Genomic DNA, 24,217 nt, shown 5'->3' on the forward strand with positions numbered 1-24,217 from the left:
CATACCTTGTCTTCTTTTAATTGATTTCCTAATCTTCAAACACCTTGGTGTGAAAATGATATCCACACTAGGAGATCATCACATACCCTTGAGTTATTAATCTCCTAAAAATTTATTTACTTTTCTTTCTCCCAAAATCCCTAAAACCCTAATGCTTTCCTCTCTAGTTTCCACAGAAAACTATTTCTAGTTTTATCAAACCTTTTCAAATAATTTTCTCAAATAAAATAGGGAATGAGAGTGTAATTTAAAATAACCTTATTTCCATCCAAAAATAAATTCTGTATAATTATTCTCTTGTTTTATTTTGTTTTCACCAATATGCATGTTAATGGTATACATGCCTTTTTCTTGCACTTTGCTTTACCAAGTAATTTTTGAGAAAGTTCCACTTAGCCTTATCAGGCAAATAGTCCTTTTCCATTCAAAATATCATCTTGGCTACTTTAAATTTTCTCAAAGGCAAGACCAAAATTCAAAATTCGATCAACTCTTATATAATTTTTGGAGACCATTCCTCAACCACATCTCTCTCAACTATTATTTAACATCATCATCTAACCATCTCTCTTGGTCCAAGTATGTTTTGCAAAGGAGATAGCCGACCATGCCAATTTGGCGCATGCACAATACCTTCCCATCTCTCTCTCTCACACTTTAATTTTAACTTGATCACCTCAAGTCCATCTCTTGACCTCTCCATCCTCAGCACGTCCTAGACAAATGAGCATGACCAACTTGGATTCACTCATGCTCACTCAAACTTGGCCAAGGAGAGAAGGGTCGGCTATGCATGCTTGTCTTGTGGATGCATATGCCACTAGTTTTCCTCTCAATCTCTCTCTCTCTCATATCTTGCCCACCCAATGGTTAGCCACGACCTGCAACCCTACCCTGCTCCCCTAATCAACCCTACACAACCCCTCCACCATCATTGCTCTTCTTCTCCTTCCCAATGCCATTGAGTGGCATAGGCTTTGACCCAAACGTCCTAGACCTGCCCCCTGGCACCTCTAACCTTGTCCAGCACCAAGCCCTGGATTCCTGGAGCCCATCAATGCCTCTCCCTCGTGCCCCAACGCACCCAACACCTCTACCCGAGCTTGCCATGGACGTGGTCACCAAGTTCTGGGTAGAAAGCTGCAGGCCATGTTTTCTCCCGAGACTGCGCCATGATGATACCCTGGCATCCCCTTCCCCGATGTGCACGCTCCCGAGGCCAGTGCTGCCCACAGAAGCCTCGCTCGTGCTCGCTCCGACGTGATCACCACGACATGCCGTGTGCACCGTGTCCACCATGAGCCCGGCCTCGGCTATAAAAGCCGGCAGAGCACCCCAGACTCTCCCTTAGCCTCACCTCCACTCCACCCCACCTCTCCCACCTCCCAGAAGACGCCGAGGCGCCCCCTCTTTGTTGCTGCACGCCGGCAAGATCACCACCGCCGTGGTCACCGCATGGGTGGCGGGCACGGTCACGGACGCCCCCGTCGTTCTCAACGCTCCCTCTCTGTTTAAACTTCTCCCCCATCCCCTTCTGGTCCTCACCATACCCTCCTTTGCCATCCAGGACCGCCGGAGCTCGCCGCCGTCGACATGCCCGAGGACCTCTGCGAGGAAGTCGCTGATGAGGCAAGGTTTCGAATTTCGGCCCGAAAAATCGAATTTCGTCCGAAATTCGTCCATTTCGTTTGGGCCCAGAATCTGTACGATCCGCTCAAATAAATTCGGCCCATTTTAAATTTGCAGCCCGGCCCAAGGTCTAGAATAGTGCAGAGATAACCCTAGGAGGTATAAAAGGTCGAATTGGGTGCTTCCTAACCCTAATTTTCATTTTTCCCCACTTGCCTCTCATCTGTGCGGCGGCTGCAGGCAACCAAGAGAGTGAGGCAGGGGCAGCGCCGCCTCCGCCCGTAGCCATCCTTCTCCCGAGCATCCGCCACTCCCCAACCTTCTCCTCCATCCACTCCCTCCCATCCACGGCCATGGAACGTGAAGGCGTCCTCAACGGCCGTCGTTCAGCCATTGACTGGTTCGGTAGTGGCACCTCAACCATGGAGCGCGACCGCACGCGATCGTTGCTGGGGAATCGGGGCTCAGGCGGCGACCGGGTTGACGGCGGCAGCAGCATGGAGCGCAGCCACACGCGGCCGATGGTGGGGCTGGGCTCAGGCAACGCCACGCCTCCAGACGCAAACAATGCTGGGCAAGGTGAGAATGAGAAGTAGCGTACCAGTTGTTATCACCAGAATTTGACCGGATCAGAGGTGGGCCGCGATCGAGATTGGGCTTGAAGAATATACATGGAAGAAATACGTGAACCGGCCTTATACACGAAGTTTGGGCAGTTTGCCCTTGTATCTGTAAATATAGTAGGATACGTGTCGGTTAGTTAGAATTTGGCTCGTGCACGGTTGGGATTATTCCCACGTTAGAAAGTCTACGGACTATAAATATGTATCTAGGGTTATTGAGAAAAACAACAATCACGTTCATCACAAACCAATCTAGGCGCATCGCCAACCCCTTGTTTCGAGGGTTTCTTCCGGGTAAGCATCATGCTGCCTAGATCGCATCTTGCGATCTAGGCAGTATACGTTTATTCGTTGTCCATGCGTTGCTCGTGCTGAAGCCTTGTTGATGGCGAGCAACGTAGTTATCATAGATGTGTTAGGGTTAGCATTGTTTTCATCGTATCACATGCTTTCGTTCATGCAACCCTTAGACGTCTAGCCGCCCTTACACCTTTCCTAGGTGTAAGGGCGGCACCTTGCTTGATCATTGTTTAGTAGATCCGATCCGTTATCTCCTTGATTCATCAAGGATTAGTTTAATATCTGCATAGTTAGGCCTTACAAACGGGTTGAATGATCCAGTAGCACGTAGGGTGTAGTTTGCTAACCCTAGACAAGATGTTCCGAGGATCAACTTAATGTTGGTTTTTAGGCCTTGTCTAGGGTCGGTTTATTAGCATCGTGCGTGGCTGCCAGGCTCAATCACGAGTAGGATGTTCCGATTATGCGGTGAAAACCCTAGATCGTTGTAGGTCGTTTTAGCTTTGTTTTGATCAAGCAGGACCACCATGCAATCGTAAACCCCATACGAGTCATGGGTGGATCGGCTCCTTGAGCCGATTCACGGGACAACCTGAGAGCCGATCGAGGCTCGTATTTAATGTTTACGTGTATGCCATGCAGGGAACTAAGCGAAACAAATCCATCACCTTCCTGATCAGGTATAGATCAGGTGGCACGCCCTTGCACCAGCATCGGGACGTGCGTACCAGGAGCTTTGCGGGCCGTCGCTCGGAGGGACCAGGGCCAGCCGCAGCCCTAGGTTGTTCCCGGCTCTTCGTGTTGCCAGCCGTTGCTCGCCGGTGGGTTTCGGACGCCAACACATTCTGGCACGCCCGGTGGGACAATCTTCGACATTAACTGCATCACCATCTACATCTGAGTTGGCGGAAGGTACTCCAGTCACGTACGAGGATCTGCCCGAGGAGCTCAAGAAGAAGTATGACGACGTCAAAGCTATCCTCGAAGCCGACCTCATCGGCTCTTTCCACAGGACCCGCTCGCACGGCATCAGGTGGAGAGGGTTCACACCTGAAGGCGCGCTCGATGGAGTGGACCTGTCCACCCCTTCAGAAGAACGCACCAGGTCCTTGCGTCAGGAGATCAATTTCATGGTAGCTCATTCGCTACACCGCCATTCTGAGAGCCTGGTGAACACTTTGGAGCGTGTCGCCCTTCGGGTGCTCCATGAAATCTTGAGGCATCAGTACTCTCCGTCAGGACCTGCTCTAGGGACTCACCAAGGAGAGCTACCACTCCAGAGCCGACCATCGCTGCCGTTCGCGCTGGCAGCACCAGAGGTGCCGAGTACACCGGCATTCGTCGTCTACAAGATCGGTGGCGATCCTAGCGATTACCAGTTCTTGTATGAGGCGCCTAAGGAAGTCCCTCACGGATACACGTGCACATACGTGCCAGACAGCAGTAACTGGGCACTCATGAACCAGGCTGCAACAGCAGGGACTTCTGGAACAGCAGGAGGAGCTTCTGGATCAGATCTTGAGAAGCAAACGTGGCTAGCTAAGTATGCCACTCCGACGAACCTCCAGAGCTCAACTCCTGTAGCTAGCTCAGATCTTGAGAAGCAAGCGTGGCTAGCTAAGTATGCCACGCCAGCGAATCTTCAGAGCTCCACTCCTGCAGCTAGCACTGCGGATCAGATCAGCACGATCTTGAGAGACCAGTTCGGCATGGTGCCGAAAAGAAGGGCAATCGGCTATTCCAAGCCGTACCCCAACGACTACGATTTGATCCCACTACCACCCAAATATCGGCTCCCTGAATTCTCCAAGTTTAGTGGGTCAGATGGCTCCAGCTCTATCGAGCATGTAAGCCGAATTTGGCGCAGCTGGGCACGATCTCAGCTGCAGATGCACTACGCGTGAGGTTCTACGCACAGTCCCTCACAGGATCGGCTTTTGGGTGGTACACATCACTGCCACCAGATTCGATCCGGACTTGGAAGCAGTTGGAGGAACAATTCCACATGCAGTACCACTCAGAAGCTTCCGAGGCTGGCATTGCCGATCTAGCACAAGTACGACAAAAGCGCGGAGAAACAGTGTCAGAGTACATCCAGCGCTTCAGGACCGTGAGGAACCGATGTTATTCGGCTCGTTTGACTGAAAAAGAGGCAGTCGAGTTGGCGGTGGTGGGTCTCGCATCACCGATCAAGGATATGGCTTCCCAAGCAGACTACCCATCACTGGTGCATATGGTTCAGAAACTGTCATTATATGAACAGTGCCACCCAGAACTGTATGATGGCGTGTACAGCACACGTCCGTTGGGAACCCCAAGAGGAAGGTGTGATGCGTACAGCGGCAAGTTTTCCCTCAGTATGAAACCAAGGTTTATCGAACCAGTAGGAGCCAAGAAGCACGTTGAAGGTTGATGGCGGCGAGATGTAGTGCGGCGCAACACCAGGGATTCCGGCGCCAACGTGGAACCTGCACAACACAAACCAAGTACTTTGCCCCAACGAAACAGTGAGGTTGTCAATCTCACCGGCTTGCTGTAACAAAGGATTAGATGTATAGTGTGGATGATGATTGTTTGCGTAAAAACAAAGAGAACAGTATTGCAGTAGATTGTATTTCAGTATAGAGAATTGGACCGGGGTCCACAGTTCACTAGAGGTGTCTCTCCCATAAGATAAACAGCATGTTGGGTGAACAAATTACAGTTGGGCAATTGACAAATAAAGAGGGCATGACCATGCACATACATATTATGATGAGTATAGTGACATTTAATTGGGCATTACGACAAAGTACATAGACCGCTATCCAGCATGCATCTATGCCTAAAAAGTCCACCTTCAGGTTATCATCCGAACCCCCTCCAGTATTAAGTTGCTAACAACAGACAATTGCATTAAGTATTGCGCGTAATGTAATCAGTGACTACATCCTCGAACATAGCACCAATGTTTTATCCCTAGTGGCAACAGCACATCCATAATCTTAGAGGTTCTTGTCACCCCTCCATATTCACGGAGACATGAACCCACTAGCGAGCATAAATACTCCCTCTTGGAGTTACTAGCATCAACTTGGCCAGAGCATCTACTAATAACGGAGAGCATGCAAGATCATAAACAACACATAGACATAACTTTGATAATCAACATAACAAGTATTCTCTATTCATCGGATCCCAACAAACGCAACATATAGAATTACAGATAGATGATCTTGATCATGTTCGGCAGCTCACAAGACCCGACAATTAAGCACAATGGGGAGAAGACAACCATCTAGCTACTGCTATGGACCCATAGTCCAGGGGTAGACTACTCACTCATCACTCCGGAGGCGACCATGGCGGCGTAGAGTCCTCCGGGAGATGATTCCCCTCTCCGGCAGGGTGCCGGAGGCGATCTCCTGAATCCCCCGAGATGGGATTGGCGGCGGCGGCGTCTCTGGAAGGTTTTCCGTATCGTGGCTCTCGGTACTGGGGGTTTCACGACGGAGGCTTTAAGTAGGCGGAAGGGCAGGTCAGGGGGCCACACGAGGGCCCCACACCACAGGTCGGCGCGGCTAGGGGCCAGGCCGCGCCGCCCTAGGGTTTGGCCGCCTCGTGGCCCCACTTCGTCTCCTCTTCGGTCTTCTGGAAGCTTCGTGGCAAAATAGGACCCTGGGCGTTGATTTCGTCCAATTCCGAGAATATTTCGTTACTAGGATTTCTGAAACCAAAAACAGCAGAAAATAGCAACTGGCACTTCGGCATCTTGTTAATAGGTTAGTTCCAGAAAATGCACAAATATGACATAAAGTGTGCATAAAACATGTAGATATTATCAATAATGTGGCATGGAACACAAGAAATTATCGATACGTCGGAGACGTATCAGCATCCCCAAGCTTAGTTCTGCTCGTCCCGAGCAGGTAAAACGATAACAAAGATAATTTCTGGAGTGACATGCCATCATAACCTTGATCATACTATTTGTAAAGCATATGTAGTGAATGCAGTGATCAAAACAATGTATATGACATGAGTAAACAAGTGAATCATATAGCAAAGACTTTTCATGAATAGTACTTCAAGACAAGCATCAATAAGTCTTACATAAGAGTTAACTCATAAAGCAATAAATCAAAGTAAAGGCATTGAAGCAACACAAAGGAAGATTAAGTTTCAGCGGTTGCTTTCAACTTGTAACATGTATATCTCATGGATATTGTCAACATAGAGTAATATAATAAGTGCAATATGCAAGTATGTAGGAATCAATGCACAGTTCACACAAGTGTTTGCTTCTTGAGGTGGAGAGAAATAGGTGAACTGACTCAACAATGAAAGTAAAAGAATGGTCCTCCATAGAGGAAAAGCATCGATTGCTATATTTATGCTAGAGCTTTGATTTTGAAAACATGAAACAATTTTGTCAACGGTAGTAATAAAGCATATGTATCATGTAAATTATATCTTACAAGTTGCAAGCCTCATGCATAGTATACTAATAGTGCCCGCACCTTGTCCTAATTAGCTTGGACTACCGGATCATCGCAATGCACATGTTTTAACCAAGTGTCACAAAGGGGTACCTCTATGCCGCCTGTACAAAGGTCTAAGGAGAAAGCTCGCATTGGATTTCTCGCTATTGATTATTCTCAACTTAGACATCCATACCGGGACAACATAGACAACAGATAATGGACTCCTCTTTTATGCATAAGCATGTAGCAACAATTAATTTTCTCATTTGAGATTGAGGATATTGTCCAAAACTGAAACTTCCACCATGGATCATGGCTTTAGTTAGCGGCCCAATGTTCTTCTCTAACAATATGCATGCTTAACCATAAGGTGGTAGATCTCTCTTACTTCAGACAAGACGGACATGCATAGCAACTCACATGATATTCAACAAAGAATAGTTGATGGCGTCCCCAGAAACATGGTTATCGCACAACAAGCAACTTAATAAGAGATAAAGTGCATAAGTACATATTCAATACCACAATAGTTTTTAAGCTATTTGTCCCATGAGCTATATATTGCAAAGGTGAATGATGGAATTTTAAAGGTAGCACTCAAGCAATTTACTTTGGAATGGCGGAGAAATACCATGTAGTAGGTAGGTATGGTGGACACGAATGGCATAGTGGTTGGCTCAAGGATTTTGGATGCATGAGAAGTAATCCCTCTCGATACAAGGTTTAGGCTAGCAAGGTTATTTGAAACAAACACAAGGATGAACCGGTGCAGCAAAACTCACATAAAAGACATATTGTAAACATTATAAGAATCTACACCGTCTTCCTTGTTGTTCAAAACTCAATACTGGATATTATCTAGACTTTAGAGAGACCAAATATGCAAACCAAATTTTAGCATGCTCTATGTATTTCTTCATTAATGGGTGCAAAGTATATGATGCAAGAGCTTAAACATGAGCACAACAATTGCCAAGTATCACATTATCCAAGACATTATAGCAATTACTACATGTAGCATTTTCCAATTCCAACCATATAACAATTTAACGAAGAAGAAACTTCGCCATGAATACTATGAGTAGAGCCTAAGGACATACTTGTCCATATGCTACAGCGGAGCGTGTCTCTCTCCCATACAGTGAATGCTAGGATCCATTTTATTCAAACAAAACAAAAAACAAAAACAAACCGACGCTCCAAGAAAAGCACATAAGATGTGATGGAATAAAAATATAGTTTCAGGGGAGGAACCTGATAATATTGTCGATGAAGAAGGGGATGCCTTGGGCATCCCCAAGCTTAGACGCTTGAGTCTTCTTAGAATATGCAGGGGTGAACCACCGGGGCATCCCCAAGCTTAGAGCTTTCACTCTCCTTGATCATGTTGTATCATCTCCCTCTCTTGATCCTTGAAAACTTCCTCCACACCAAACTTAGAACAACTCATTAGAGGGTTAGTGGACAATAAAAATTAACATGTTCAGAGGTGACACAATCATTCTTAACACTTCTGGACATTGCATAAAGCTACTGGACATTAATGGATCAAAGAAATTCATCCAACATAGCAAAAGAGGCAATGCGAAATAAAAGGCAGAATCTGTCAAAACAGAACAGTTTGTATTGACGAATTTTATCGAGGCACCAGACTTGCTCAAATGAAAATGCTCAAATTGAATGAAAGTTGCGTACATATCTGAGGATCACTCACGTAAATTGGCATAATTTTCTGAGTTACCTACAGAGAAAACAGCCCAGATTCGTGACAGCAAAGAAATCTGTTTCTGCGCAGTAATCCAAATCTAGTATGAACTTTACTATCAACGACTTTACTTGGCACAACAAAACACTAAACTAAGATAAGGAGAGGTTGCTACAGTAGTAAACAACTTCCAAGACACAAAATAAAAACAAAGTACTGTAGTAAAACCACATGGGTTGTCTCCCATAAGCGCTTTTCTTTAACTCCTTTCAGCTAGGCACAGAAAGTGTGTATCAAGTATTATCAAGAGGCGAAGTGTCAACATCATAATTTGTTCTAATGATATAATCAAAAGGTAACTTCATTCTCTTTCTAGGGAAGTGTTCCATACCTTTCTTGAGAGGAAATTGATATTTAATATTACCTTCCTTCATATCAATGATAGCACCAACGGTTCGAAGAAAAGGTCTTCCCAATATGATGGGATAAGATGCATTGCATTCAATATCCAAGACAACAAAATCAACGGGGACAAGGTTATTGTTAACGGTAATGCGAACATTATCAACTTTCCCCAAAGGTTTCTTTGTAGAATGATCAGCAAGATTAACATCCAAATAACAATTTTTCAGCGGTGGCAAGTCAAGCATATTATAAATTTTCTTAGGCATAACGGAAATACTTGCACCAAGATCACATAAAGCATTACAATCAAAATCTTTAACCTTCATCTTAATGATGGGCTCCCAACCATCCTCTAGCTTTCTAGGAATAGAGGCTTCGCGCTCTAGTTTCTCTTCTCTAGCTTTTATGAGAGCATTTGTAATATGTTGCGTGAAAGCCAAATTTATAGCACTAGCATTAGGACTTTTAGCAAGTTTTTGCAAGAACTTTATAACTTCAGAGATGTGGCAATCATCAAAATTCAAACCATTATAATCTAAATCAATGGGATCATCATCCCCAATGTTGGAAAAAATGGCAGTTTCAGCAGTTTTAGCAGTTTCAGGCAGTTTCTCGCGCTTTGCATTAGAAGTGGAAACATTGCTAACACCAATTCTTTTATTATTAATAGTAGGAGGTGCAGCAACATGTGTAGCATTAGCATTACTAGTCGTGGTAATAGTCCAAACTTTAGCTATATTATCTTCTTTAGCTAGTTTTTCATTTTCTTCTCTATCCCACCTAGCACGCAATTCGGCCATCAATCTTATATTCTCATTAATTCTAACTTGGATGGCATTTGCTGTAGTAACAATTTTATTTTCTATATCCTCAGGTTTAGCAGCTATTTTATTAATTAAAGAAGATTGTGACACAGACATATATGAGATTCGGTTTTCAGCATTCGCAAGTTTAGTTTGCAACCCAGAGATTTCCATATTCAGATTTTCAAGTTGATTTCCTATATTATTCAACAAGGTAGATTGCTCATTCATAGTTTTAGTAAACAATTTATTTTGCTCATATTGCGATTGCATAAAGTTCTTGGTGGATCTTTCAATTTCTAACATCTTTTCCTCATTAGGTGAAGTGTATCTACCATAAGAGTTACCATTAGCAGGATATGGCATAGAGTTATTGTAATTGTTATTCTTAATGAAATTCACATCAACATAATCTTTTTGAGCAGCCAACGAAGCTAACGGAACATTATTAGGATCAACATTAGTCCTATCATTCACAAGCATAGACATAATAGCATCAATCTTATCACTCAAGGAAGAGGTTTCTTCGACAGAATTTACCTTCTTACCTTGTGGAGCTCTTTCCGTGTGCCATTCAGAGTAGTTGATCATCATATTATCAAGAAGCTTTGTTGCTTCACCAAGAGTGATGGACATAAAGGTACGTCCAGCAGCTGAATCCAATAGGTTTCGCGAAGAAAAATTCAGTCCTGCATAAAAGGTTTGGATGATCATCCAAGTAGTCAGTCCATGGGTTGGGCAATTTTTAACCAGAGATTTCATTCTTTCCCATGCTTGTGCAACATGTTCAGTATCTAATTGTTTAAAATTCATTATGCTACTCCTCAAAGATATAATTTTAGCAGGGGGATAATATCTACCAATAAAAGCATCCTTGCATTTAGTCCATGAATCAATACTATTCTTAGGCAGAGATAGCAACCAATCTTTAGCTCTTCCTCTTAATGAGAAAGGGAACAATTTTAATTTTATAATGTCACCATCTACATCTTTATATTTTTGCATTTCACATAGTTCAACAAAATTATTAAGATGGACAGCAGCATCATCAGAACTAACACCAGAAAATTGCTCTCGCATAACAAGATTCAGTAAAGCAGGTTTAATTTCAAAGAATTCTGCTGTAGTAGCAGGTGGAGCAATAGGTGTGCATAAGAAATCATTATTATTTGTGGTTGTGAAGTCACACAACTTAGTATTTTCAGGGGTGGCCATTTTAGCAGTAGTAAATAAAGCAAACTAGATAAAGTAAATGCAAGTAACTAATTTTTTTGTGTTTTTGATATAGCAAACAAGATAGCAAATAAAGTAAAACTAGCAACTAATTTTTTTGTGTTTTGATATAATGCAGCAAACAAAGTAGTAAATAAAATAAAGCAAGACAAAAACAAAGTAAAGAGATTGGGAAGTGGAGACTCCCCTTGCAGCGTGTCTTGATCTCCCCGGCAACGGCGCCAGAAAAATTGCTTGATGGCGTGTACAGCACACGTCCGTTGGGAACCCCAAGAGGAAGGTGTGATGCGTACAGCGGCAAGTTTTCCCTCAGTATGAAACCAAGGTTTATCGAACCAGTAGGAGCCAAGAAGCACGTTGAAGGTTGATGGCGGCGAGATGTAGTGCGGCGCAACACCAGGGATTCCGGCGCCAACGTGGAACCTGCACAACACAAACCAAGTACTTTGCCCCAACGAAACAGTGAGGTTGTCAATCTCACCGGCTTGCTGTAACAAAGGATTAGATGTATAGTGTGGATGATGATTGTTTGCAGAAAATAGTAGAACAGTATTGCTGTAGATTGTATTTCAGTATAGAGAATTGGACCGGGGTCCACAGTTCACTAGAGGTGTCTCTCCCATAAGATAAACAGCATGTTGGGTGAACAAATTACAGTTGGGCAATTGACAAATAAAGAGGGCATGACCATGCACATACATATTATGATGAGTATAGTGACATTTAATTGGGCATTACGACAAAGTACATAGACCGCTATCCAGCATGCATCTATGCCTAAAAAGTCCACCTTCAGGTTATCATCCGAACCCCCTCCAGTATTAAGTTGCTAACAACAGACAATTGCATTAAGTATTGCGCGTAATGTAATCAGTGACTACATCCTCGAACATCGCACCAATGTTTTATCCCTAGTGGCAACAGCACATCCATAATCTTAGAGGTTCTTGTCACCCCTCCAGATTCACGGAGACATGAACCCACTATCGAGCATAAATACTCCCTCTTGGAGTTACTAGCATCAACTTGGCCAGAGCATCTACTAATAACGGAGAGCATGCAAGATCATAAACAACACATAGACATAACTTTGATAATCAACATAACAAGTATTCTCTATTCATCGAATCCCAACAAACGCAACATATAGAATTACAGATAGATGATCTTGATCATGTTCGGCAGCTCACAAGACCCGACAATGAAGCACAATGGGGAGAAGACAACCATCTAGCTACTGCTATGGACCCATAGTCCAGGGGTAGACTACTCACTCATCACTCCGGAGGCGACCATGGCGGCGTAGAGTCCTCCGGGAGATGATTCCCCTCTCCGGCAGGGTGCCGGAGGCGATCTCCTGAATCCCCCGAGATGGGATTGGCGGCGGCGGCGTCTCTGGAAGGTTTTCCGTATCGTGGCTCTCGGTACTGGGGGTTTCGCGACGGAGGCTTTAAGTAGGCGGAAGGGCAGGTCAGGGGGCCACACGAGGGCCCCACACCACAGGTCGGCGCGGCCAGGGGCCAGGCCGCGCCGCCCTAGGGTTTGGCCGCCTCGTGGCCCCACTTCGTCTCCTCTTCGGTCTTCTGGAAGCTTCGTGGCAAAATAGGACCCTGGGCGTTGATTTCGTCCAATTCCGAGAATATTTCGTTACTAGGATTTCTGAAACCAAAAAAAGTAGAAAACAGCAACTGGCACTTCGGCATCTTGTTAATAGGTTAGTTCCAGAAAATGCACGAATATGACATAAAGTGTGCATAAAACATGTAGATATTATCAATAATATGGCATGGAACACAAGAAATTATCGATACGTCGGAGACGTATCACTGTACCAGGACAAATTCAAGCGTGCAGTAGTCCTGGTTGAGACAGAGGAAGATGAAGGGTCTGCGGGAGATCAAGAGGTAGCAGTGGCTGAATGGACTCGGGGGGCAACCCCCGTGTCCTGCAAGTGGGTTAAGCCACAAGGACCTCCCAGAGGGTTTGACTTTGACGTAACTAAAGCTGAGCAAATTTTCGACCTCTTACTTAAGGAGAAGCAGCTGAAGTTACCCGAAGGCCTCAAAATCCCCATGGTACAGGAGCTGAACGGAAAGCCATACTGCAAATGGCATAACATGTTCTCCCATACCACCAACGACTGCAGGGTGTGGCGTCAGCAGATCCAAATGGCGATAGAACAAGGGCGTCTAATCTTCAACCAGTACGCCATGAAAGTCGACACACACCCCTTCCCCGCCGTTAACACGGTGGAGTACGCTTACCCCGAGGGGTGCCAACCAGGTTTCTCGTTGAGCATTAACGTGGTCGAGCCTGGGCACCACTCTGGTAAGGACAAAGGCGAGGGTAGCCGCTCTCGTAGCAAGGACAAAGAGGAAGCCGCTCCACGCGATCGGCTCCGGCACGATGGCAAACGCTACATCACAGAGGGAGAAGTGAAGAATGTGCGATATCAACGACCTCTCTCTGATCATCTCCTCAACAAATATGTAAGTCAGTACGACCAGCGCCGGCGGTACAACAGCGACGATGAAAGGGATCGTCCAGCTAGCAGGGACGCTAGGAGACATCGTCGGCATGATCGTGATGAGGAGAGATACGAGCGCCGTGCCAAGGAAAGGTCAAGAGAACAAGACGACGTGGACAAGCACTGGGACTGTCCTTTCTTCAAACACTGCTGGGATTCAGGAATGAGCCGATTGCCTACAATCGGCAACTGCCCAGAATGTAGACAGAAGAAGAAGGGTGCAACAGACGTGTCAGTGTTCAAACGTCTAGGGCCTCTCCCATTTAGGAACAAGCAAACTGAGTCCTCTCGGGAAGAAGACCTCGAGGAGTTAGAAGATGACTACGAAGAAGAAGAGGACAAGTACCACCGGCCAAGGTGGTGCCCTGATGGACTCAGCCGTTCCCAAAAGCGTAGGGTTCAGCGACTACGTGGCTTGGAGGAAGCCGAAAGGTTATACCTGCACACGCTAAGGAAGGCGCGGCCTGATCTGGCCGCGAAAATTCAACGAACCTTGGACGAAGAGGGTCGACCACAAAAGATGGAGTGGCGCCCCAAGCAAAGGAAAGCCGATGATGAGACATCGGCTAGTACAAACATGGTGTTCATCCTTCCAGCGGAGTTTTGTGCTCCAGGATTAGATGAAGCGCCTGTGGCACAACTTGACTGCGGCCCACGGCCGGTTATCTTTGAGAAGCCACGTGAAAGACGCTACAAACACCTGAAGGCCCTGTACTTACAAGGTTATAACAATGGGCAGCCTGTCAATAGGATGCTGGTAGACACCGGAGCGGCAGTCAACATCATGCCATACTCCATGCTACGTCGGTTGGGACGCTCTAGCTCGGATCTGATCAAGACCAACGTTACACTGAGCGATTTCAACGGCCAAGCATCTGATACACAAGGTGTTCTGAACGTGGATCTGACCGTAGGGAGGAAAACCATCCCTACGACATTCTTCATTGTCGATATCAAGAGCACTTACGCTGTCCTGCTAGGGAGAGATTGGATCCACGCCAACTGTTGCATTCCATCCACGATGCACCAATGTTTAATACAGTGGGATGGAGATGAAGTAGAAGTCGTCCAGGCAGACGATACAGCCGAGATTTCAACGGCTGGTGATGGCGTGTAACTCACACGTTCGTTGGGAACCCCAAGAGGAAGGTATGATGCACACAGCAGCAAGTTTTCCCTCAGAAAGAAACCAAGGTTTATCGAACCAGGAGGAGCCAAGAAGCACGTTGAAGGTTGATGGCGGCGGGATGTAGTGCGGCGCAACACCAGGGATTCCGGCGCCAACGTGGAACCTGCACAACACAACCAAAGTACTTTGCCCCAACGAAACAGTGAGGTTGTCAATCTCACCGGCTTGCTGTAACAAAGGATTAACCGTATTGTGTGGAAGATGATTGTTTGCAGAAAACAGTAGAACAAGTATTGCAGTAGATTGTATTTCAGTATAGAGAATTGGACCGGGGTCCACAGTTCACTAGAGGTGTCTCTCCCATAAGATAAACAGCATGTTGGGTGAACAAATTACAGTTGGGCAATTGACAAATAAAGAGGGCATGACCATGCACATACATATCATGATGAGTATAGTGAGATTTAATTGGGCATTATGACAAAGTACATAGACCGCCATCCAACTGCATCTATGCCTAAAAAGTCCACCTTCAGGTTATCATCCGAACCCCCTCCAGTATTAAGTTGCAAAGCAACAGACAATTGCATTAAGTATGGTGCGTAATGTAATCAACAACTACATCCTTAGACATAGCATCAATGTTTTATCCCTAGTGGCAACAACACAACACAACCTTAGAACTTTCTCACATCGTCCTGTGTGTCAATGCAGGCATGAACCCACTATCGAGCATAAATACTCCCTCTTGGAGTTACAAGCATCTACTTGGCCAGAGCATCTACTAGTAACGGAGAGCATGCAAGATCATAAACAACACATAGATATAACTTTGATAATCAACATAACAAGTATTCTCTATTCATCGGATCCCAACAAACGCAACATATAGAATTACAGATAGATGATCTTGATCATGTTAGGCAGCTCACAAGATCCGACAATGATAGCACAATGGGGAGAAGACAACCATCTAGCTACTGCTATGGACCCATAGTCCAGGGGTAGACTACTCACACATCACTCCGGAGGCGACCATGGCGGCGTAGAGTCCTCCGGGAGATGATTCCCCTCTCCGGCAGGGTGCCGGAGGCGATCTCCTGGATCCCCCGAGATGGGATCGGCGGCGGCGGCGTCTCTGGAAGGTTTTCCGTATCGTGGCTCTCGGTACAGGGGGTTTCGCGACGGAGGCTTTAAGTAGGCGGAAGGGCAGGTCAGGAGGCGGCACGAGGGCCCCACACCACAGGGCCGCGCGGCCAAGGGGGGGGCCACGCCGCCCTATGGTTTGGGCGCCTCGTGGCCCCACTTCGTCTCCTCTTCGGACTTCTGGAAGCTTCGTGGCAAAATAGGCCCCTGGGCGTTGATTTCGTCCAATTCCGAGAATATTTTGTTACTAGGATTTCTGAAACCAAAAACAGCAGAAAACAACAACTGGCACTTCGGCATCTTGTTAATAGGTTAGTTCCAGAAAATGCACGAATATGACATAAAGTGTGCATAAAACATGTAGATAACATCAATAATGTGGCATGGAATATAAGAAATTATCGATACGTCGGAGACGTATCAGCTGGCATGAACGTTTGGGAGACGGAAGGCCAAGAGCCACTCTCAGGCATCACTTTGGACGACTGCGAGTACATCGACGTGTCAAAATACGGGGTGAGGCTGGTCTTATCCACTGGCCTGACCGGGTAACAAGAGCAAAGTCTATGAACGTACATGGGAAGGCCGATCCTTGTGATCGGCCCCAAAAAATAAAAAGTAATGATCTTGTCTCAAGTATGTCACGTAGTCATAGTGAAGCACGGACAAGATGTAAACCTCTTTTGAGCAATGCAATCAAGATGGGGGCCGATTCCAGCAATCGGCCCATATTATCCTTGCCATACGTTTTGCCTGTGTTCAGCGTCGATCTAACAGGTGACGGAAAGCTAGGGTGTATGGGTTTACATCGGCTGATGAACTGGAAGAAGTCGACATTGGTCCTGGGGATAAGCCACGACCAACCTTCATCAGCAAGAAGTTAGATCCCCATCTCAGGAGCCAGATGATAGCTCTATTAAAAGAGTACCCAGATTGCTTTGCATGGGATTACACAGAGATGCCTGGGTTAGACAGGAGCATCATTGAGCATCGGCTCCCTCTCAAGAAAGGATTTCGGCCATTCCAACAACGAGCACGTCAGATGAAGGCCGAAATTCTCGAAGAAGTCAAGAAAGAGATCGAGAAAATGTTGGCCGCTGGATTCATCAGGCCATGCAGGTATGCTGAATGGATCTCCAGTATTGTACCTATGGAGAAAAAGGACGGCCGCTGGTGTGTGGCCATAGATTTTCGAGATCTTAACAGAGCCACTCCAAAGGATGAATATCCAATGCCTGTGGCAGAAACATTGATCAACGCAACTGCTGGCCACAAGGTGTTGAGTTTCATGGATGGCAATGCCGGCTACAACCAGATTTTCATGGCCCCAGAAGATATACACAAGAATGCATTCCGAGTACCAGGATCAGTGGGCTTGTTCGAATATGTGGTCATGACTTTTGGTTTGAAGAATGCCGGTGCAACATACCAACGAGCCATGAATTATATTTTTCATGATCTGATCGGCAAGTTGGTGGAAATCTACATCGATGACATGGTGGTCAAGTCTGTCTCCATGGAAGGACACATGGATGATTTGCGACGCATCCTAGACCGAACTCGGAAGTTCGGACTCAGAATGAATCCAAAGAAGTGTGCCTTTGGTGTGACGGCCGGTCAGTTCCTAGGTTTTCTTGTTCATGAACGAGGAATTGAGATCGGCCTGAAAAGTCAGGAGGCAGTACGTACCATGCAGCCGCCTACCACGAAGAAGGAGCTCCAGCGTCTGATCGGCAAGATCAATTTCGTCCGGCGATTCATCTCTAATCTCTCAGGACGAATTGAGCCGTTCATGGCATTGGTCAAGATTAAATCTGATGACGAGTTTCACTGGGGGGCAGAACAGCAGTAGGCGTTTGACGAGATTAAGCGGTATCTAACAACACTGCCTGTACTGGTTCCGCCTCAGCAGGACAGGCCGTTCTATGTCTACCTATCAGTAGCTGACACGTCCATTGCTTCAGTGGTGGTGCAACTCTATGAGGGCGTTGAAAAGGTTGTATTCTACCTCAGCAGAAGGATGTTGGATGCAGAGACAAGGTATCCTGAGGTCGAGAAGTTATGCCTCTGCCTGTTCTTCACCTGCACCAAGCTCCATCACATCCTTTTGACGGCAGAAATAATCGTCATATGCAAGTCAGACGTTGTCAAGCACATGCTGTCGGCTCCTGTTTTGAAAGGCCGACTTGGTAAGTGGATGTTTGCGTTATCGGAGTTTGATCTCCGGTATCAGCCTGCAAAAGCAGTCAAGGGACAAGCGTTGGCCGATCTCATAGCTGAACGGATCAATACTAATATAGCAGCACTATATATACGTGCATGGGCTATGTTCTTCGATGGATCGGCTTGTGACGATGGTTGTGGCATCGGCATTCTGCTCGTGTCGCCTCGGGGGGCAACATACTCTTTCTCCATCAGACTATCTACCCCTTGCACAAACAATGTTGCTGAGTATGAGGCAGTACGCAAGGGACTGGAGTTGCTGCTGGAAGCCGGGGCAGAAGCGGTGGAGCTTTTTGGAGACTCGAAGTTGGTGATTTCCCAGCTCACGGACGAATACAAGTGCGAGAGTGAGTCACTCTTCCCATATTGGATGGAATGTCGTGAGCTGATGACACATTTTCGGTACATCAATTTCACTTGGGTCCCAAGATCTCAGAATACCGACGCCAATGATCTCGCGCAAATGGCGTCAGGGTACAAGGACATACCAGATGGGTCAGAAGTTCAGGTGCAGTTCCTGGAACAGGACGGTTGGAGAGCCGATATCTTCAATTACTTGAAGGATTCGGCTCGGGGGGCACCTAAACGGATAAGATACAAGGACATGAAATATGTCCTTATAGGAGATGACATGTTCTACAGGACGTTGGAAGGGTTACTACTCAAGTGCCTGGGACCAACTGAGTCTAATCGGCTCTTACATGAGGTGCATGAAGGCGCCTGTGGAACTCACCAATCGGCTCATAAGATGAAGTGGCTGATTAGGCGATCAGGGTTTTATTGGCCCACTATGCTTGAGGATTGCTTCAAGTACTGCAAGGGATGCCAAGCGTGTCAGATGTTCGGGAAGATTCAGATGGTACCCGCGTCAGCGATGAACCCTATCATCAAGCCTTGGCCATTTCGAGGTTGGGGCATGGATATGATCGGCAAAATCCATCATGCGTCAAGCAAAGGCCACGAGTGGATTCTGGCCATTACAGATTACTTCACCAAGTGGGTGGAGGCCGTTCCTATGAAGAAGGTAAACTCAGAAGATGTTATCAAATTTATCAAAGAACACGCCATTCATAGGTTCGGGATTCCCCAAACAATCACGACCGATGGAGGTTCGGTCTTTATTTCTAAAGAATTCAGAAAATTCTGCGATGACATGGGGATCAAGCTGATCCGATCATCTCCATACTATGCTCAAGCCAACGGGCAAGCTGAAGCGTCTAATTAGAGCCTGATCAAGCTGATCAAGAGGAAGATTGACGAGAACCCTAGGGTTTGGTATGAAACACTGTCAGAAGCTTTGTGGGCCTACCGCATGTCATGCCATGGAGCCATAAAGACTTCGCCTTACCAGCTCGTCTATGGGCAGGAAGCCGTATTGCCTTGGGAAATTACGGCTGGATCAAGACGTGTCACGTTTCAGAATGATCTAACAGCTGAAGAATATGCAGCTTTGATGAGTGACACTATTGAGGATGCAACAGAACTTAGACTTTGGTCGTTGGAGAAGATTAAAGAGAATAAAGCTAGGGTAGCTCGTGCATACAATAAGAAGGTAAGACCAAAGGAGTTTCAAGTTGGTGATCTAGTATGGGAAGCTGTGTTGCCATTAGGAACCAAGGATAAAGCGTATGGTAAATGGTCTCCTAATTGGCACGGTCCCTATAAAGTTGTCCAAGCATTGAAGGGTAATGCATACATGCTAGAGCAGCTAGACGGTGCTAAGTTCCCAGTAGCTGTCAATGGCCAGCATCTCAAGAAATATTTCCCAAGCATGTGGGATGACCAGTAAATGAAATATGGGGGCCGATTCACGAAATCGGCCAGTAAAAAAAAATTATATACAAATCATAGCCGATGAGCAGACATCGACTTGAGAAATATGGATATCAGTACAACCGATGCATGGACATCGACTTTAGAATAACGAAAAAGCCGATGTGTAGCCATCGACTCTAGAGGAACAAAACTCAATGGAGCGGATTAACAGATCGGTTTCATGCCAGAGTTCGTGGCATCTGAGATGTTTCTCCCGTTGGATTGGCTGAATCTGCGCGTTTGAGACCGGGAGATAGCGTAGACACGAATTGGATCTGTTGACCGTGTGAATAGGCAACGGTTATGGCCTTGAAAGCATGTTTATGGCATAAGCTGATGCCCTGCCATCGGCTCTTTGTGCATCAACTTCGTTTGACAATCGGCAAAATCGACAAGGAATCAAAATTAATAGAGGAATATTTTTCTTCATTAATAAAGGAGATTTCTTACAAGGAAAGAGCCGATTGCTCAGGGGAGGAAGAACAAAAGAAGGGCCTATTGGCCAATCTGCTACTACTACTAGACCTATACTAGTCGACCCTGCTCTACGGGCCGTCGCTGCCTTCGTCATCGGAGCTCTCGTCGGCGCTGCTGCCGGCGAGCTCCTCGTCGCTGCTCCCATAGCCCTCTATGGGAGCCTCCTCCTCCTCCTCGTCGTCGTCGTCGTCATCATCCGATCCGGCACGGAAGCGCTTCGCCGGCGGATAGTCCTCGAGGGAGTCGTCGTCGTCTTCTTCTTCCTCCTCTTCGGAGGAAGTGTAGCCATCCCACGAGAACGAGTCGTCCTCGCTCGTCGCTTCCAGCTCCCCATCGGCGAGGAACTGAAGGTCGTCGTCGCCACTGGTCAAGGACTTGTCATCCTCGGACCAGACGTAGGGCTCGTGGTCCTCCTTGTCCCACTCCGATGCGGCGAGGATGTCGTGCGCCGCCAGCGAGCCCCACTCCGGCGTCGGCTCGCGAGATGAGGAAGAGTCGGAGAAGACCGACGAGCTGGAGGAGGACGAAGAGGAGAAGGACTGGGAAGAAAGATCCGACGAGGCGGAGGAGGAAGAAGAGGAAGACATGGCTACGGGAGATGGGGAATTTTTGGGTGCCGATGGCCAGAACAGAGCAAGGGGATGAAGTGGCGAACTGTTCAGAGTGGTTAAATAAAGGGGATATAGTGGAGATTTAATGCCACAGCAGTTTCCGAGGAAGTGGTGCCCAAAAGAAAAAAAGAACAACGGTCAAATCACGCGGAGAAGTTGAGAAGGCAAGGCATCATGATGAAGGATACTGCGGCGGTTTTGCTCTGCCACGACATGACCCGACGAAGAAAAAGCAGAGTGATTTTGGAATTATCAATTCCAAAACCAGGGGGGCATGTGTTATCACCAGAATTTGACCGGATCAGAGGTGGGCCGCGATCGAGATTGTGCTTGAAGAATATACATGGAAGAAATACGTGAACCGGCCTTATACACGAAGTTTGGGCAGTTTGCCCTTGTATCTGTAAATATAGTAGGATACGTGTCGGTTAGTTAGAATTTGGCTCGTGCACGGTTGGGATTATTCCCACGTTAGAAAGTCTACGGACTATAAATATGTATCTAGGGTTATTGAGAAAAACAACAATCATGTTCATCACAAACCAATCTAGGCGCATCGCCAACCCCTTGTTTCGAGGGTTTCTTCCGGGTAAGCATCATGCTGCCTAGATCGCATCTTGCGATCTAGGCAGTATACGTTTATTCGTTGTCCATGCGTTGCTCGTGCTGAAGCCTTGTTGATGGCGAGCAACGTAGTTATCATAGATGTGCTAGGGTTAGCATTGTTTTCATCGTATCACATGCTTTCGTTCATGCAACCCTTAGACGTCTAGCCGCCCTTACACCTTTCCTAGGTGTAAGGGCGGCACCTTGCTTGATCATTGTTTAGTAGATCCGATCCGTTATGATTGCTCCTTGATTCATCAAGGATTAGTTTAATATCTGCATAGTTAGGCCTTACAAACGGGTTAAATGATCCAGTAGCACGTAGGGTGTAGTTTGCTAACCCTAGACAAGATGTTCCGGGGATCAACTTAATGTTGGTTTTTAGGCCTTGTCTAGGGTCGGTTTATTAGCACCGTGCGTGGCTGCCAGGCTCAATCACGAGTAGGATGTTCCGATTATGCGGTGAAAACCCTAGATCGTCGTAGGTCGTTTTAGCTTTGTTTTGATCAAGCAGGACCACCATGCAATCGTAAACCTCATACGAGTCATGGGTGGATCGGCTCCTTGAGCCGATTCACGGGACAACCTGAGAGCCGATCGAGGCTCGTATTTAATGTTTACGTGTATGCCATGCAGGGAACTAAGCGAAGCAAATCCATCACCTTCCTGATCAGGTATAGATCAGGTGGCACGCCCTTGCACCAGCATCGGGACGTGCGTACCAGGAGCTTTGCGGGCCGTCGCTCGGAGGGACCAGGGCCAGCCGCAGCCCTAGGTTGTTCCCGGCTCTTCGTGTTGCCAGCCGTTGCTCGCCGGTGGGTTTCGGACGCCAACACCAGTACAATGCATGCTTAATTAGAGTTTGTGGTAGTTTAGATTTTGTAGCTAGCTTGTGTAGTCCATCACACAAATACGTAGCAGCTCATCACAGAGAAGATTCATGTGCGAACAGTGTTGTGTATGGGGACTAATCGTAGAATCTTTATGGTATATATGCATGGATGCATAATCTTTGATGCTAGATCAATGGTATATTAGTATAGCTATTTTTCAGAGTATTATATGTGGCTCTGAAAGCACCAAAATAAACTTAGGTGCACCTTTAATTTTTAATATCCAAAAAAAGATTCTACGATTAGTCCCCATACACCAAAATAATATACATGTTTATGAGTCTGCAATTTAATTTTGTTTCTTGAATGCTGAAAAGTAACAGAATTAATTACATTTAGTTTGTTTCTTATATGCTGAAAGGTCATTCGATTGCTAATGTATATTATTGATGTTGATTTTCTGTCCAGAATACAATTGCTTGGAATCTAAATAGAACTTAGTCTGATACATGCTTTATACTTGATGAAATTTAACCATGTGGCAACTATTGATTACAGTATGTTTTATACGTCCCTATCCTGATAGGGTCAGCATTGATGAAACCCGAAGGAGTGAAAGTGGCAACCATCAATCCAATATAGTATGAGAACTTTGTTAATTTAATTGTCTTTTACTCTTTTTTACTTGTGCTTAAATCTGTTTACTCTTTTTTACATTGGAACCGTTGTTAACCATTGATCTAATATAGTATGATAACCATTTATCCAATATACCATTTTATATCGAAACCAATGCTCTTTTTACGTGTGCTTAAATCTGTTTACTTTCTTGATTTTGTTTACTTGATATTATAATGCATTTTAGGGTTGGAACTTTGTTGATTTTGATTACTTATCTGTAATGTTTTATAAATATTGTTGACCCATGCTTGATTCTATTCATCCTTGTAGGACATGAAAACAATGACATCTATTATATTTGGAACCATGGTCGTATGTTCGGTGGAGGATTTGAGTGTGGGTATTGCAACCTGAAAAGCAAAGGAGGTTCAACCCGCTTTAGGCAGCATCTTAGTTGTTTATCAGGAGATGTGAGGCAGTGTCCTAACGTTCCAAGAAACATACGTGATGTAATGAGGAACAGGTAAGTACCTTGTGATGCGATCAATAGTTTCCCATTTCTTATGTGTTGCATATATTAGCTCATAAACACGAGCTGATGTGCTTTGCATAAACTCTGTCATAAACATGTGCTTCTGTGCTGTGCGACATATATTGCCAGCTATAAGCATGTTATCCCCTGCTGAATACTATGTCTTCTTTCTAAAATGCTTCAGCTTGTGATATTTTATATGATTTGCAATGCTACGACATTTTATTTCATGTACTGATATTTGATGTTTCTTCCTTTGAAGCTGAGCCTGGGAGCATAAGAGATTTTTACTTGACGCAAGACATAAGGGTGGAAAACAAGTCAATATTGAACTCTCCTGTTTGTGTTTTGTGGCTGTCATGTTTGAACGTTGAAACGCTTCGGTTGTATTAGATGTCGATTTAAATTTTTACTTGACGCAAGACTCTAATGTGGACTCTTAATCTGTGTTGTTAAGACTGTTGAGCTGGACTATTGTTGTGTGGTTGGAGTATTGGACTATACATTTTTTTGATTTTCTGGATGGTTACCAGTAG

At 45.8% G+C, this 24,217-nt stretch overlaps 1 protein-coding gene across 1 annotated transcript; it reads left to right on the forward strand.

The window, feature by feature from the left end:
- Nucleotides 1–1,825: 1,825 nt before the first annotated feature.
- LOC127345554 (uncharacterized) lies at nucleotides 1,826–24,200 on the forward strand. The gene is made up of 3 exons (XM_051372042.2): nucleotides 1,826–2,208; nucleotides 23,480–23,672; nucleotides 23,944–24,200. Exons 1-3 carry the CDS (start codon nucleotides 1,983–1,985, stop codon nucleotides 23,945–23,947), a joined length of 423 nt encoding a protein of 140 aa, XP_051228002.1. The 5' UTR covers nucleotides 1,826–1,982; the 3' UTR covers nucleotides 23,948–24,200.
- Nucleotides 24,201–24,217: the final 17 nt, after the last annotated feature.

The sequence above is a fragment of the Lolium perenne genome, chromosome 3, assembly GCF_019359855.2.
Source record: "Lolium perenne isolate Kyuss_39 chromosome 3, Kyuss_2.0, whole genome shotgun sequence".
Taxonomy (NCBI): domain Eukaryota; kingdom Viridiplantae; phylum Streptophyta; class Magnoliopsida; order Poales; family Poaceae; genus Lolium; species Lolium perenne.

Bases quoted from the DNA above. Each gene is read 5' to 3' on its own strand.
- LOC127345554 (XM_051372042.2), top strand. From the start codon at position 1,983: ATGGAACGTGAAGGCGTCCTCAACGGCCGTCGTTCAGCCATTGACTGG. The intron at 2,209-23,479 runs GTGAGAATGAGA...TCATCCTTGTAG, and splicing joins CGCAAACAATGCTGGGCAAG to GACATGAAAACAATGACATC.